This window comes from Lynx canadensis, chromosome D4 (genome assembly GCF_007474595.2).
Source record: "Lynx canadensis isolate LIC74 chromosome D4, mLynCan4.pri.v2, whole genome shotgun sequence".
Classification (NCBI taxonomy): domain Eukaryota; kingdom Metazoa; phylum Chordata; class Mammalia; order Carnivora; family Felidae; genus Lynx; species Lynx canadensis.
The window spans coordinates 39876438-39891255 of record NC_044315.2 but is presented as its reverse complement, the minus strand read 5'-3'; the positions used below and the strand labels follow the sequence as shown (position 1 = coordinate 39891255).

Genomic DNA, 14818 nt, shown 5'->3' with positions numbered 1-14818 from the left:
CACGCATTTACCCTGTGACCTAACGTCTGTACTCCTAGGTAGAGAAATAAAAGTAGATGCTGAAAAAAAAAAAAGGAGGGGGGCATTCGCAAGAATTTCATGGCAACTTTTTCCATAATAATAATGGTTCGGGTCTGGGGCACCTGGGTGGCTCAGCTCTTGATCTCAGGGTCGTGGGTTCAGGCCCCGCCCTGGGCTCTGTGCCAGCAGTGAAGCCTACTTGAAAAAATTAGCTTAGTTGATTTATAGGGGTGGTTTATGTTTTCTCCATCAACAAGGAAATAGATAAATTTTCTTTTTTGATCATTTATTTTATAAATGATAAAATGGAATGAACTAAAACTTCCAACCATGTGGATAAATCTCAAAAACACGTAGAGAGGAAGCAGCCCATCATAAAAGAGTAGAAAATATATGATTTTTTGATATGAATAGGAAAAACTAATTTATTACTTGGTGTTAGAAATAAAAAAAAAAAAAAAAACCCTGTTATCTCTGGCAGGGATTGTAGGGTGACTAAAAAAACCATGAGGTAGTAGCATGAGGTAATATTCTAGAGTGATGGAAATGTTCTATGTCTTGCTCTGGATCGTTGTTACCGGAATACAGCTGTTAAAGTTCATTGAATTGAATACTTAAACATTTGTGCATTTGATTCTATGTAAGTTATAACTAGTTTTTAAAAGGCTAATAAAATATTGTAAAAGTCTATTTTTTATCTTTTTAAATTTCTCATTCTTTTTAAAAAATTTGTTAAATTTTTATTTATTTATTTTTGAGAGAGGAAGAGAGAGCGAGAGAAAGCACAAGTGGGACAGGGCAGAGAGAGAAGGAGACACAGAATCTGAAGCAGGCTCCAGGCTCTGAGCTGTCAGCACAGAGCCCCACGCAGGTCTTGAACCTACAAACCGTGAGATCATGACCCGAGCTGAAGTCAGACACTCAACTGACTGAGCCACCCAGGTGCCCCTAAAAGTCTACTTAAAAACTGGTCAAATTGGGGCGCTTGGGTGGCTCAGTCGGTTAAGCATCCAACTTGAGCTCAGGTCATGATCTCATGGTTCACAAGGTCAAGTCCTGAATTTGGCTCTGTGCTGAAAGCTCAGAGCCTGGAGCCTGTTTCAGATTCTGTGTCTCCCTCTCTTTCTGCCCCTTCCCTGCTCTCACTCTATCTCTCACTCTCGAAAATAAATAAATGTTAAAAAAACAAAAACTGGTCAAGTCAACCACCATTTTCTTCACTAACGTATTTCATGTCTTAAGTATAAGTATGGGTACCATAGAGGTTAAACAGTGGCTTTCGGGCTTCTGTTGGTGAGTGGGTGGTATAGGATAAATTAAACTATTTTTTAAAATTGTATAAATAATTATTGTTTAAATGCATATATTCCCATCATGTTATATGTTAGGAAGAGTTATGACATCCTGTCATCCAAATAACTGGTGTCTTACTTTTATTTAAAGTTTGTCTTAATGCTTTGAAAGCTTGGGTAGGAAGACTGGCATAGGTCTTTCCCCCCCCCCCCCCCCTTGAGGAAAAAGCTTTGGTGTGGAATCAGAACCTCTCTGAATTAGCAATGAGAAGATTGCAACATGCTACGAAGGGAAGGATATGGTTTCTTTCCTGATGAAAGTGAAAGCAAGTACAGAAATACAGTTATGCTGCAGCCAGGGTTATCAAGATCAAGTTGCTGTGGGGATTTGTTGGTAAAATATAGATGAAAAGCAACAGAACCCCCACACCTCAAGTCTGAAAGCAGCCTTATTGTTTATATTCCACTGTTACTCAAATAGCAGTGCAAGTAACTCCGCTGGCCTGTAATGAAGCTTTAACTGGTCCTTCATGTTATGAGAAAAATAAGGACGTGTATTGAGCGACATCTTTCCATCCATCCATCAATGTTGGCATAAGGTCACCAAGTATTTTTACTTAGAAGGACTGTGTTCTTTACTCTGATGTTATGATCGTCTAGCTTTTTGGTGTCAAAACTCATTTCTTTTGAAATAATGGCAATTTACGGTAACATTGATACCTTCATGATGACTAACCTACATGAATCCCCCAATATATATATTTTTTATTTTATTGATCCATCTCATTGCAGCTAGGTTTTAATGGTGAGTGCAAAAAGTGGAAAGACTGGAAATGCAAATTGGTGCAGCCACTCTGGAAAACAGTGTGGAGGTTCCTCAAAAAATTAAAAATAGACCTACCCTATGACCCAGCAATAGCACTGCTAGGAATTTACCCAAGGGATACAGGAGGGCTGATGCATAGGGGCACTTGTACCCCAATGTTTACAGCAGCACTCTCAACAACAGCCAAATTATGGAAAGAGCCTAAATGTCCATCAACTGATGAATGGATAACGAAATTGTGGTTTATATACACAATGGAGTACTACATGGCAATGAGAAAGAACGAAATATGGCCCTTTGTAGCAACGTGGATGGAACTGGAGAGTGTGATGCTAAGTGAAATAAGTTATACAGAGAAATACAGATACCATATGGTTTCATTCTTATGTGGATCCTGAGAAACTTAACAGAAGTCCATGGGGGAGGGGAAGGGAAAAAAAAAGAGTTAGAGAGGGAAGGAGGCAAACCATGAGAGACTCTTAAAAACTGGGAATATGGGGTGCCTGCGTGGCGCAGTCGGTTAAGCGTCCGACTTCAGCCAGGTCACAATCTCGCGGTCCGGGAGTTCGAGCCCCGCGTCAGGCTCTGGACTGATGGCTCAGAGCCTGGAGCCTGTTTCCGATTCTGTGTCTCCCTCTCTCTCTGCCCCTCCCCCGTTCATGCTCTGTCTCTCTCTGTCCCAAAAATAAATAAACGTTGAAAAAAAAATTTTTAAAAACTGGGAATAAACTGAGGGTTGATGGGGGGTGGGAGGGAGGGAGGGGAGGGTGGGTGACGGGTATTGAGGAGGGCACCTTTTGGGATGAGTACTGGGTGTTGTATGGAAACCAATTTGACAATAAATTTCATAAAAAAAAAAAGAAAAAAAACCCAAAAGTGGAAAGACTAGTTACACATCTATTAATCTAGTCATACATCTATTAATTTTATACATCTGCTCATCCCAATAATAAACTTAAGGCCCAAATTATTTTAAAAGCCTAGCTACTTCCTCATGCATTTGACCTAAGATTTCATCTGCAACTTGGGTCGAAGCATTGTACCCTGACCCTGTTACGGCAGCCTGACCTTGCCGGTGATGCCTTCCTTTGATATTACCCCTTATTGTTTACAGAATTCTTTCACATGTAGTAACTGATCTGATCCTCTCATCACTTCTGCGGTATTATTGTCTCCACTCTGCAGATAAAACAGAAGACATTTGGGGAAGCAAAATCACTTGCTCGTGATCACATAGGCGAGTAAGTGGAAGCGACAGGACTCTCATTTTCTATGACACTCTCCAAAACAGCTCCATAAACATAGGGACTCTCTCATCTCAGGTGAATCGACAGCACGGCTATGTTGAACTAACCTAAAGCAGGTTTCCAAATGGAGTATTAATATTTTGTATCTTTCGCGGCAACAAACGTGTTACGATTTTTATTAAATTATGGAGTCTAAATTTCCTTTGGATTGGAATCAAAGTTACCTTTCACAGCAAACCTAAGGTACAATCAGGGTCTCAGTTTAATTCACTGCATTCAACAAATATTTGGGTACTTACCATACTAGAAATATCTAGACAAGACTGCACTAAAAACTTTTTAAAAAATGTTTATTTACTTTTGAGAGAGAGAGACAGAGACAGAGAGAGAGAGAGAGAGAGAGAGAGAGAGAGCGCAGATGAAAGGCAGAGAGAGGGAGACAGAGAATCTGAAGCAGGCTCCAGGCTCTGAGCTGTCAGCACAGAGCCCAATGCAGTGTTCGAACTCACAAACTGCGAGATCATGACCTGAGTGGAAGCTGGACGCTTACCCAACTGAGCCACCCAGGCGTTCCCAGACTGCATTTTTTAAAAAAAAAATTTTAACGTTTGTTTTTTATTTTTGGGACAGAGACAGAGCATGAGTGGGGGGAGGGTCAGAGAGAGAGGGAGACACAGAATCTGAAACAGGCTCCAGGCTCTGAGCTGTCAGCACAGAGCCCGACACGGGGCTCGATCTCACGGACCGTGAGATCATGACCTGAGCCGAAGTCGGACGCTTAACCGACTGAGCTACCCAGGTGCCCCCAGACTGCATTTTAAAGTCTTATCCCCCAGTATTGGCCCCACAAACCAATAACTAAATCATTCTTCATTCATCAATGAGCTTCGTAGAAATTGACAGCATCTTTCTCCAGATACGGCTGTCCTTATGGCAAGTCTTTAAACGCTGCATTTTACATCAGTAGGGTGTTTCATACAATCCTGACAATTCCTTCCCACATCTCCTTCTCAGAAAGCTCTATTAAGGATGTGAAAGTCACTAAATTTAAATGGTAGCATTTAGCTTTCACTGAGTTGATGTCTTACTGTAGATCTAGTTAAGAAGTTCTCTGGATCTCAGTGCAACGATGTGAGTTACAAGCAGTATTTGTTGATTGCATATATGAGAACATAAATGGTATTTAGAAATAGTATAAATAGGAGGATAGTTTGTGCTAGAATAACTATTATAACATCTATTATAGTAGTGATGGAAAATTTCCATCTCTCTTATTAATTCAAGGATATTAAAGATCATATCTAGTAGATCAAACATGATGTTATAAGCAGGTTCAGAAGTAATTTGTTCAATTATTTTTGAAGTTATTTTGATAAATGCTGGTCTCAGGGAATTGTTTTAAGCTCTAAAACTGTGATTTCTTTATAGATATTAAACTGAGAAAGCTTTCAGGACAAAAATAATTAAGGACAATTGGAGTTTTTCCATCATATTTTAGAAAGAAACTAATTATGTATCAGTAATATAAACTCTTTCAAACTGCACATTATCTATTTGCCAGAATGGTCCAGAACTTAAAACGTCTATCAAATACCATTTCTGATGGTATCCCAGAATGTGTTAAGAGAGGTAAAGAAACTGCGTGTGTGTGAGATTTTTAAAATATCACGAAAAGCTTTTCATTTTGAAACTTTATTTGGAAAAGATGAGTATGAATATGTAATCTGATTGTATGACACTTCAATATGCATTGCATCGCAAAAGGACAAGAATGATTACCCCTGGGAACAGTTGATAACTAGTTACGTTTCACAAAATGTACATTGATAACTAGTTACATTTCACAAAATGTCTAGCGGCGAGTAGAAAGCAAAACTGAAAAGGAAAACGAAAAGATCTCCATAGTCCTTTGGTTTGGTCCTTCTGCAAGGGACATTTTTAGGCAGGAGGGCCCCCTCCTCAGGGTAATTTTTCTCTGAACCCCGAGACCTCCTCTACCAGTCATTGTGTTTTTGTTCACCTGTTGGGCCTCCGTGCCTCCCTTCACCTATTCCCTTTCAGGGTCATTTTGTTTTGTTCTTCACCACCTTTGTCTTGAACACCAGATACTCTTCACTGTATCATACACCTGAATCTAATATAACACTGTCCGTTAACAATACTGGAATTAAGATAAAAAAAACTTAATTAAAAATATGTATATAAAAGAAAGAAAAACAGATATTCTGGGAATCATCAATTCCTTCTGTGCTATAAAACTTCTAGTTTTAACATTTTGCAACCTGGATATTTGCCTTCCTATGACTTAATTTTAGGAGAGGTTTTTACAGTTTAAAATTAGAGTTACTATTAATATTAGTATGTTTTTGATTTGGTATCAGGAATCATTATTCAATTCTGGGCTGCGTTTCCTGGGGCTCCCTCCCTTCCCTGAAGATCCTTTACTAAGGGTCGTTTACAGCACCCATGTTTCAGGAAGAACAACAAATTTGGCTTTGCTCCTTGTCCCTAATCAGATTGCTAACTCAACTCAATCTTTATCTCCCATCTCCTTTCCTCTCCATTGGTGTTTTATTATTTTTCCAACTCAGAGGAGCCAGACTCCTAGATTAGGTATTTCTTGAATTTACATATTGTAATCTCATCTGCTCCTTAGGCAGTCATTGTACATTGGTAATTCTCTTATTATAAATCATTATCTATGAAACCATTTTGTTTTCCCACAGGACTGTCTGGAACCCCTGCTGGCCTATCCTTAAAGAGTTACTCTGAAGTACATCTGTACTTACTCAAAACATTTCAAAGGAGTAGATGTGTATTTCTTTACCTAGGCAAATCAAAGTTTCTGTTTTTTTTAAAATTTTATTTATTTATTTATTTATTTTGGTAAACAATATAATTACATTTTATTTTTTTATTTTTTTAACTTTTCTTTCTTTTTTTCTTCAATATATGAAATTTAAAGTTTCTGTTTTTGACACTATACTTTGAATGCCTTCAAATTGCAGAGCTGTCAAAAGGTTTTTATTTATGTGTCTCTCTTTTTTTTCATTTGTATATCTATATACACATCTATAGAAGTAACGTTCATGCTGTTTCGTGTGGATACGGAATAAAGAAGAAAAGGAATGGTTTTGTAAAATAATCAACATACCGGTGCCTAAATGTTCGTTTGATAAATGACTATGGTCTAACATTTTACCTGTCCTAAACACAGCTGTTTTCCCATCTTGCTCTTTTGGGACTTTTTGCTTCTTGGAGAGACACACACACACACACACAAAAATCAAACTTGTACCTGGCCAGTGAAAATGGATTTTACAAAGTCTGCTCTAACGATAGTTTCAAGAATCTTAAAGCAAGAGGAGATGGTAAATATCCTTGAATGAGACCTGTTACTGCCTGATGATGAAGGCTCCAGTTATATCCGTAAAGGAATTAGAGGCAGAGCGGGAAGAGAACGCAGGTCTCCCACACTCTGTTCAGTACACCATGTTGAGTGAGGCAGCCCCGTGAGCCTTCCCTTGGCCTACATTTAACACATATTTGATACTCTGGGTTCTAAACCCTCAACACGTTAGAATTACCATATTGGATGTGAGAGGAAGGGAAGAAGTTGTGCCGTCAAATCTGCTGTAACTGTCAGACAGGAGATGACAGTAAATAATGAGGTCAGAGCCCAGTCACCAAAACCCAAATCCAGCAGGCTGAGGCCACTAGGAGAAGGGTAAAGAGAGAGGCTTATATGTATCTCAGAAGTCCTAGAATTTACCACTGCATTATAGAACAGTAAAGTACTGGTTTTAGTGGGGAAAAAATCATTAAGAAATGGATAAATTATGTTCACCATAGGTGATCTGGAAAAGCAGAGAAATGCCTCTGAAGTTTGGAAAGACAGGCAAAATGAATAAAATTCAATTCAACAGTTTTCTAAACGGGTACAAGTATTACCAGTTTTGTTTCCTACTTTTAAAAACGTCAGTGGATATTAACCAGACAAGAACGTGGTGGCTTTGTTTCTTGTTTGAAATTTTCTGTATTAAAAAAAAAAAAAAAAGAACAAAAGAAAAAAATAATTACAAGCCTTTTACTGAAGGCATTTTAAAAGAGCTTTTAATGAGCACTGTTGGAGAATTAGAAACAATCAAATATTGCTTTATAGGAATAATTCAGCTAGCTACAAAAATAGTTCATAAAGAATTCTCATGCCAGTTATAATGTCTATCATCAAAAAGATAGGAGATAACAATTGCTGGTGAGGATGTGGAGAAAAAAAAACCCCGCCGTGTACTAGTGATGAGATTGCAAATTGGTGCAGACACTGTGGAAAACAGTATGGAGTATCCTCAAAAGATTCTAGACAGAACTACCTTGGGGCGCCTGGTTCGCTCAGCCAATGGAGTGTCCGACTCTGGGTTGTGGCTCAGGTCATGATCAAGCCCTGAGTTGGGCTCTGAGCTGAGTGTGGAGCCTGCTTAAGATCCTCTCTCTCTTTCCCTCTGCCCCTCTCTTCTGCTCATGCTCCCTCGCTCTCTCTCGCTCTCTCTCTCTCTCTAAAAAGAAAAAAAGAACTACCAGATGATCCAGAAATTCCACTTCTGGGATTATATCTGAAGGAAATCAAAATAGAATGTTGTGGAGATATCTGCATCCCCATGTTATAGCATGTTTATTATTTATAATAGCTGAGGCATTGAAATAACCTAAGCTTCCATCGACAGACAAATGAATAAAGAAGTTGTGATACACATACACACACCCAGGAATATTATTCAGCCATAAAAAAGAAGGAAATCCTACCATTTGTAACAACATAATATGCATCGAGAGTATTATGCAAAGTGAAATGAATCTGATAGAGAAAGACAAATACTATACGATCTCACTGATATGTAGAATCTTAAAACAAAACAAACCAACAAACTCACAGGAAAAAAGATCAGATGTGAGTGGCAGAGGCCAGGGATATGGGGTGAAGTAATTGGATGAAGGTGGTCAAAAGGTACAGACTTTTATTTATAAGATGATTAAGTACTGGGATATCACATACAATATGAGGAATGTAGCTGACACTGATATATGATATTATATGATATTATATGATATTATATGATATATGATATGTGAGAGTTATTAAGAGAGTAAATCCCAAGAGTTCTCACCACCAGGAAATAATTTTGTTTTTCCTGTTTTTTTCTATCTATATGAGCCGATGGATGCTACCTAAACTCATTATGGTAATCATTTCACAATGCATATGAGTCAAGTCATTATGCTATACACCTTAAACATAAAAACAATTCTATTTGGGAGGAAAATATGTATGACTATAGGAGTATGTGCTTTAACTTTTTTACAACCTATGAACATTTCATGCTCATTTCACTGAGTATGATCAAAGGGTCACAATTATTGGGATATTTGATTAAACATACCAAGCGCAAAATGTCGGCCTCGAGTAATTTTATCTGAATAGTCTGGGTTACCTTACTGGTCAAATTAACTGGATACTTGCCAAATTTATGCCATTTAGAGATAGACCCTCTGCGAGAGGAGTAATATTTTGGCATTAATTTTTGTAAGTAGGTAGTTGCTGATTTTTCTAAAAATATTTAAAAACTGTTGTATTTATACCTAGATAGTATAAAAAAATATCCCTTTCTTTGCTGTTACCTCTCCCACTTTACAGATAGTCATTAAAATACAAAAATGAAAGAGTATAAAAATCTTGGAAAATTTTCCGTGTGTGCGTGTGTGTATACACTTTTCTATTTTGAACAGATTTGATTTCTGTTCTGCATCATTCCATATCAACAGGAGTGTTGGAGTCCCTGTCACCAATGCTTTCCTTTTTGTTTGTTTGCAGTCACCTGGGCAGCCTCGTCACCGTTCTCTCCAGGCAGCATATGCGGTGGCTGTGGGACATCAGCGGACGGAAGCCATTTTGGATAGGCAAGTGTCTGCGCTGAGGAGGGAGGCAGGAACATGAAGGAGGCATCTCCCTCCCATGGGCCAAATAATTGTGGTTTGCAATAACAGGCAACAGTTCCATGATTGGACAGTCTATTTTTTCTTTTTTGGAGGGGGCACCCAGTGGATGGTCTGCCTTTTAAAACTCATTTTAGTTACACAATGCTTTCATTTTTGGAGATCTATCTCAAAGAAATAATGAGGGATGTGGCTTGGATTATAGGTAAGACAATTCAACAAATGGTATTTCTAAAAGTAAAAAATTAGAAGCACTTGTCAATAGGGGATGGTTAAATAAATTATAGTATAGCCACAAGAAGGAATATTTAATATTTAATGCTTTTGTAAGGCATAAAATATTAAAGACATAACAAAGTGCTTTATGTTTATTATTTCATTCAAGAAATACACGTTGGAAGCATATTATATATAAAATACATAACGTATTGCATTTGTGGCAGGTGCTAAGTAAAAAAGCAGAGTCCACAGCGATATGAAGCAGAAAATAATTATGAGAAAAAATTTATATACATGTGATATATATATATGCATATGGTATATACATATGCATATATAAAGAAATACGTTAAAGAATTAGAAATGTTTGCAGCTATTGACAAGTATAGGCGATCTTAATTTTATCCCTTGTTTTCTGAAGTTTTAACATCTTCAATTTTAACAAGAATACAAATCTCTTCAGATTCTATTTTTAGAAGTAGAATTCTCAGGGCGCTTCAAAGTCAGTATTTCCACCGTCTGACCTTGAAGGTATTGGATTTCAGGGAACTGTACTAAACCCAATCTTGGCTTCTCCGAATCTCTGTAATACTTAGTACATCTCGAAATTCTGAAATTTTCTGAGAGTATGAAGCTAAAGCTAGAGGAGACATTTTCTTCACTTCCACAATGACTGATTTCAAGGCTCTGTTCCCACAGAATACTTAGGCATAGCATCTTCTGATCAACGATGCAAGGAAACAATCTGGAAGGAGATAGTTCATTTTATTCTACCCCAAAATATTGAGGGAGGCTCACTGAGGAGGTTATAGGTTATGCAGCTAAGACTATTTTCATGGTTAAATTTGGTTGGGAGATGTCAGATCATGCTGTTACAGGGGATTCTTTTCTGATTTTATTCTCTTTATTTCTATTATGAAGGAGAGCGAGGAGGAGGAATGTGTCTTTAAGAAAAATTACAAAAGCTTTGCAACACTGAAGTGTAATTTGTAAAATTGCCAGTGGGAGTAGAGAGGCAAGTTGAGAAAAGCTGCTTTTTGTTGGAATTATAGCCGACTGAAAAAAAATCTTACGTTCCAGACTAAAAATAATATCTAGTTAAGCTACTTTCGAATATGAAAACCAAGAGATTTAAATAGCAAAGAAGAAGAACTATAGACAAGAGTGTAACCTGTTTCCCTGGGATAGGAGTTCTGCCTGTGGAATAATACGAATAATAATTGCCATTTATTAGACATGCATGCGTGCTGTGAAACGTACATGCATTATCTTATTTCATACTGAAAATGGCCCTCGATATACTATTTTTATTCCCATTTCTTAGATGAGGAAACTAAAACTCAAAGTGGTTAAGTAACCTGCCCGAAGATGCTCAACTAGCGAGGATTTGGATTCGGATCGGCCAAATGTTCTCAACTGTGTCTTAGGATTCCCAGATCCTATTCTGTGTTTCAGAACATAGGCTCATGTTTGTACATGATTGCTGAGATTAGAGCAAGAGACTGATGTGATACCCAAGCATAAATGTAATAAAATAATTTGGCACATTCTTTGGTTCACATCAGGTTTGAATGACCAAGCGCATGCTGGCCACTGGGAGTGGATTGGTGGTGAACCTGTCGTCTTCACCAACTGGAGGAAAGGCCCCCCTCAACGTTCAAAGCCTGGGAAGAACTGTGTTTTGGCTCAAAGACAAGGGAAATGGCAAACGCAGGACTGTAGCAAGAGCAAACCTCACAGTTACGTGTGCTCCAGGAAACTCGAAAAGTAACTAGCCTTACAGGTGCCCACTTGGAATTTCTCACCTATTTATTTACAGGATTTGTACATGTTGTTCAATAGAAGACAAGGTGTCATGATTGACTTGGTACGTTTTTTTTTTTAATCATAGTTTATGAGTGATTCTATCTGGTAAAAAAGGAACATAGAAGAAGAGTTCCAGGAAGATCGATCAATGAATATTTCTTTAGGGAAGACAGACAATTCTTGGATTTCAATACATTTCAGAATAAATGCCTGAAGTATTAGATGGTCCAAGATTTGCTGATTCCAGGAGACTCCCACCCTGACCCCACTCCATATCTGAGTCAGTACCAATTTCATGGTCCTTGGATTTTTTTTTAATCCCAATATCTCAAATGAGCCCATTCCAAAATCTGTGTTGCTGGTGCTTCTCCCACTTCAGTCTGAGTAAAAGAAATTCTATCAGTTCCTTAAATCACAGTTGAGGTGCCATCATTGCTTTGTCCCTTTGGAGTTCTTTCACATGTGAAACCTAAGATAAGAGGCTGTGGATAAAAAGGAGTATTGTCCGTGGTGGAAAAGGAAGGCTTTACATGGGCGAATCTCACAGATGGAAACTCATTTGCAAAGCTCTAGTTCAAGTGAGAATTCAGAGGCTACCTGTACCCTAGAGGTCTACCCATCACCACTCGTGAGACAGATTGCTTTCTTCAATGAAAATGTTGGCCTTGTACCATTCCAAAGCCAATCGTTCCATTTCCCTGGCCTTATAGATTCATGAGAAATCTGAAGCCACACGAACCTCTCTTTTCATTTGTGTGTGTAGTACGCAGTGACATTTGTCAAGGATGTTTGAAACAGAGTATATGTGAACGAGGGTTACAAGTTGGAAGAAAAACGCTGCTTCCTCAGAAGTGTCCCAATGAACTATGTTGATGAACAAAGAAAAATAATACTGAAAACAGAGCCCTTGAAAACCTATATTCTCAGGAAGGATTTTGATATAATTTTGAGCCCTGAAGTCTTTAATATTTGTAGAAATGGCACGCTAACTTGATTCGCTAACATAAAGCTACCTTATTAATTTATAATATCAGCAGAACAAAACATTTTTGTACCAGTGAGACGTGTTGCAGCCTTACAAGAACTCCCATCTGAAATCAAGGTTTAATTACAGGAAATTAGAAATTTACTTCTGAAGCATGCGCTCTAAATTTTCCTCTTTTCATAATCACTGAAAAGAACGGTTGTGCCAAATGTAACTTTCTCTCTGAGCGCCGGTGTAATTTCAGCATCAAAATGGGGTTCCCACGTAGACGAAAGCTTTGGTGCAGGTTTTATTATAATAACATGTTCAGTAAAACTAAAATAAACTGAAGAGATTCAGTCCGGTTTCTGGATATAACACATGACCAGCTTGTTTTATTTCTGCTCATTTATCAAGATTTTAGTTATTAGAAGTATTTACAAAGAGCAGCTGGGATAAAGTTTAGGCATTAATGGCATCGCGGAGTCAGAAGGCTCCTTACCTTAGGTATCACGAGTAGTCTGGACTGATACAACATCCAGATCTCTTGTAGGACACAAGCATTCTCTGGTATTTAACCAAAAGATGCAAAACCCACCCTCCATACCAGCTCCGATCCTTTCTGGTCCACGGGCCTCTGCAGTGTGGGCAGGTGAGATGCCAGTTAAAGAAACGATGAGTTGTTTACCTAAAGAGGTCCATCCGAGGAGGGAAAGTAAAAATTCAAGAAATGGAGAACTCAGGGGCCACTTCTTCCTACTAAAACCCTAGGACTATGTTAACTAGTTAAAACTGGGAATCCAGAACCATGGCTGTTAAGTAGAGCCTGGTCAGTGCGGTAGATTTTATCATACTTTTCTGAAATGACAATGATATGTAAGTGTAATTGCAAATGTTAGCACAAGGAGTGGGTGTTTTGATTCGTGTAGTGGCTAGAAATACGAGAATAATATTTTTAAGCATTCCTGCTTGTGAAGGCAGCAATCAGGTTGTAATAGCCAAGTAATTGAAAGAAGATAACAAACAAGCATTCGGACAAGTTGGGGAGCTGGGCAATATTTATCATGAACGTATTCCTTTCTCATATTCCTTTCTCCATTCCCCTTTGACTCAGGGGGGAAAAAGAAGTAAGTGATTGTTATCTGAAAAATAAACACACACACACACACACACACACACACAAGCAAAAAAAGGAGCAGGGGCACCTAACTGGCTCAGTCGATGGAATGTGCAACACTTCATCTTGGTGTTGTGAGTTTGAGCCCCAGGTCGGATGTAGAGACTACGTAAAATCTTAAAAAAATTTTTTTTAATGTTTAATTTTGAGAGAGAGAGAGAGAGAGAGAGAGAGAGAGCACGAGTGAGGGAGAGGCAGAGAGAGAGGGAGACACAGAATCTGAAGCAGGCTCCAGGTTCTGAGCTGTCAGCCCAGAGCCCAACACGGGGCTCAAACCCACAAACTGCAAGATCATGACCTGAGCTAAAGTGGATGCTGAATCGACTGAGCCACCCAGGTACCCCAAAAAATAAAAGCTTAAAAAAAAGTAAATTATCGTCATGTTCTCTCCGCCAAGATCGGTCATTGTCACCTGTCAGGTTCTGGTGGGAGCAGGAAGGAAGGAAATGGGGTAATGGTAGAACAGGAAGGGGAGATTATAGGAGAGAGGAGAGAAGGGTTGAGCAGAAGAGATGGGACAGGTGGTAGCTAAGAAGGAGAGCATCAGAAAGAAAGACTTACGTGCCACCCAGCTCTTCTCCCAAGACTCGAGTACCTTAGGAAAAGTCCCCTCTATCCAAGAGCATCAACCCAGCTAAACAGTGTGTAGCTTTTCAGTATCCTATGATCTTTGCTTTTTAACCAAAGCGTACATATATATATGTATGGCATATATTTTGCTAAACATAAACTTAAAAACAGATGATAATTATTTCATCTCCTTCCAAGGAATGGTAAAAATGAACCAGGTGACCTTTATTTACATTTCCATTTTTGTATATTTTTAATACAGTCAAAAAGAACACGCACATGTTTTTTCATGAACACTATGGTTCTGTATAATTCAAACCAAGAACTGGTGCTGATTAATTTTTGCAACCAAGCCGCATGTTCAATGTACTGTTTCTAGCGTTGTATGAAAATTAATAAAATGATCTTATTTCTACTTCTGAACCACTCTTGCTTTAATTTTTAATATTTTATATTTATCATTTCTTTAAGTTTATTTATTTTGGGAAAGACAGAGGAAGTGTGAGTAGGGGAGTGGCAGACAAAGGGGGGAGAGAGAAAATCCTAAGCAGGCTCTGCATGGTCAGCACAGAGCCCGAGGCTGGGCTCAACTCACAAAACTGAGATCATGACCTGAACCGAAATTCACTCAGACGCTTAACTGACTGAGCCACCCAGGCACCCCTAACGTTTTGTATTTACTCTATCCACGGTAAGAAGGGATGGGAA

General features: G+C 38.5%; 1 protein-coding gene across 1 annotated transcript in view; it reads left to right on the top strand.

Annotated features, from left to right (window-relative positions):
* The window catches only part of FREM1 (FRAS1 related extracellular matrix 1), a 47388-nt gene extending 33736 nt beyond the window's left edge, over positions 1-13652 (top strand). The window contains 2 exon segments of the mRNA XM_030293827.1: positions 9253-9338; positions 11159-13652. Coding sequence (XP_030149687.1) covers positions 9253-9338; positions 11159-11364 — 292 coding nt within the window. The 3' untranslated portion in view covers positions 11365-13652.
* The last annotated feature ends 1166 nt before the right edge of the window (positions 13653-14818 follow it).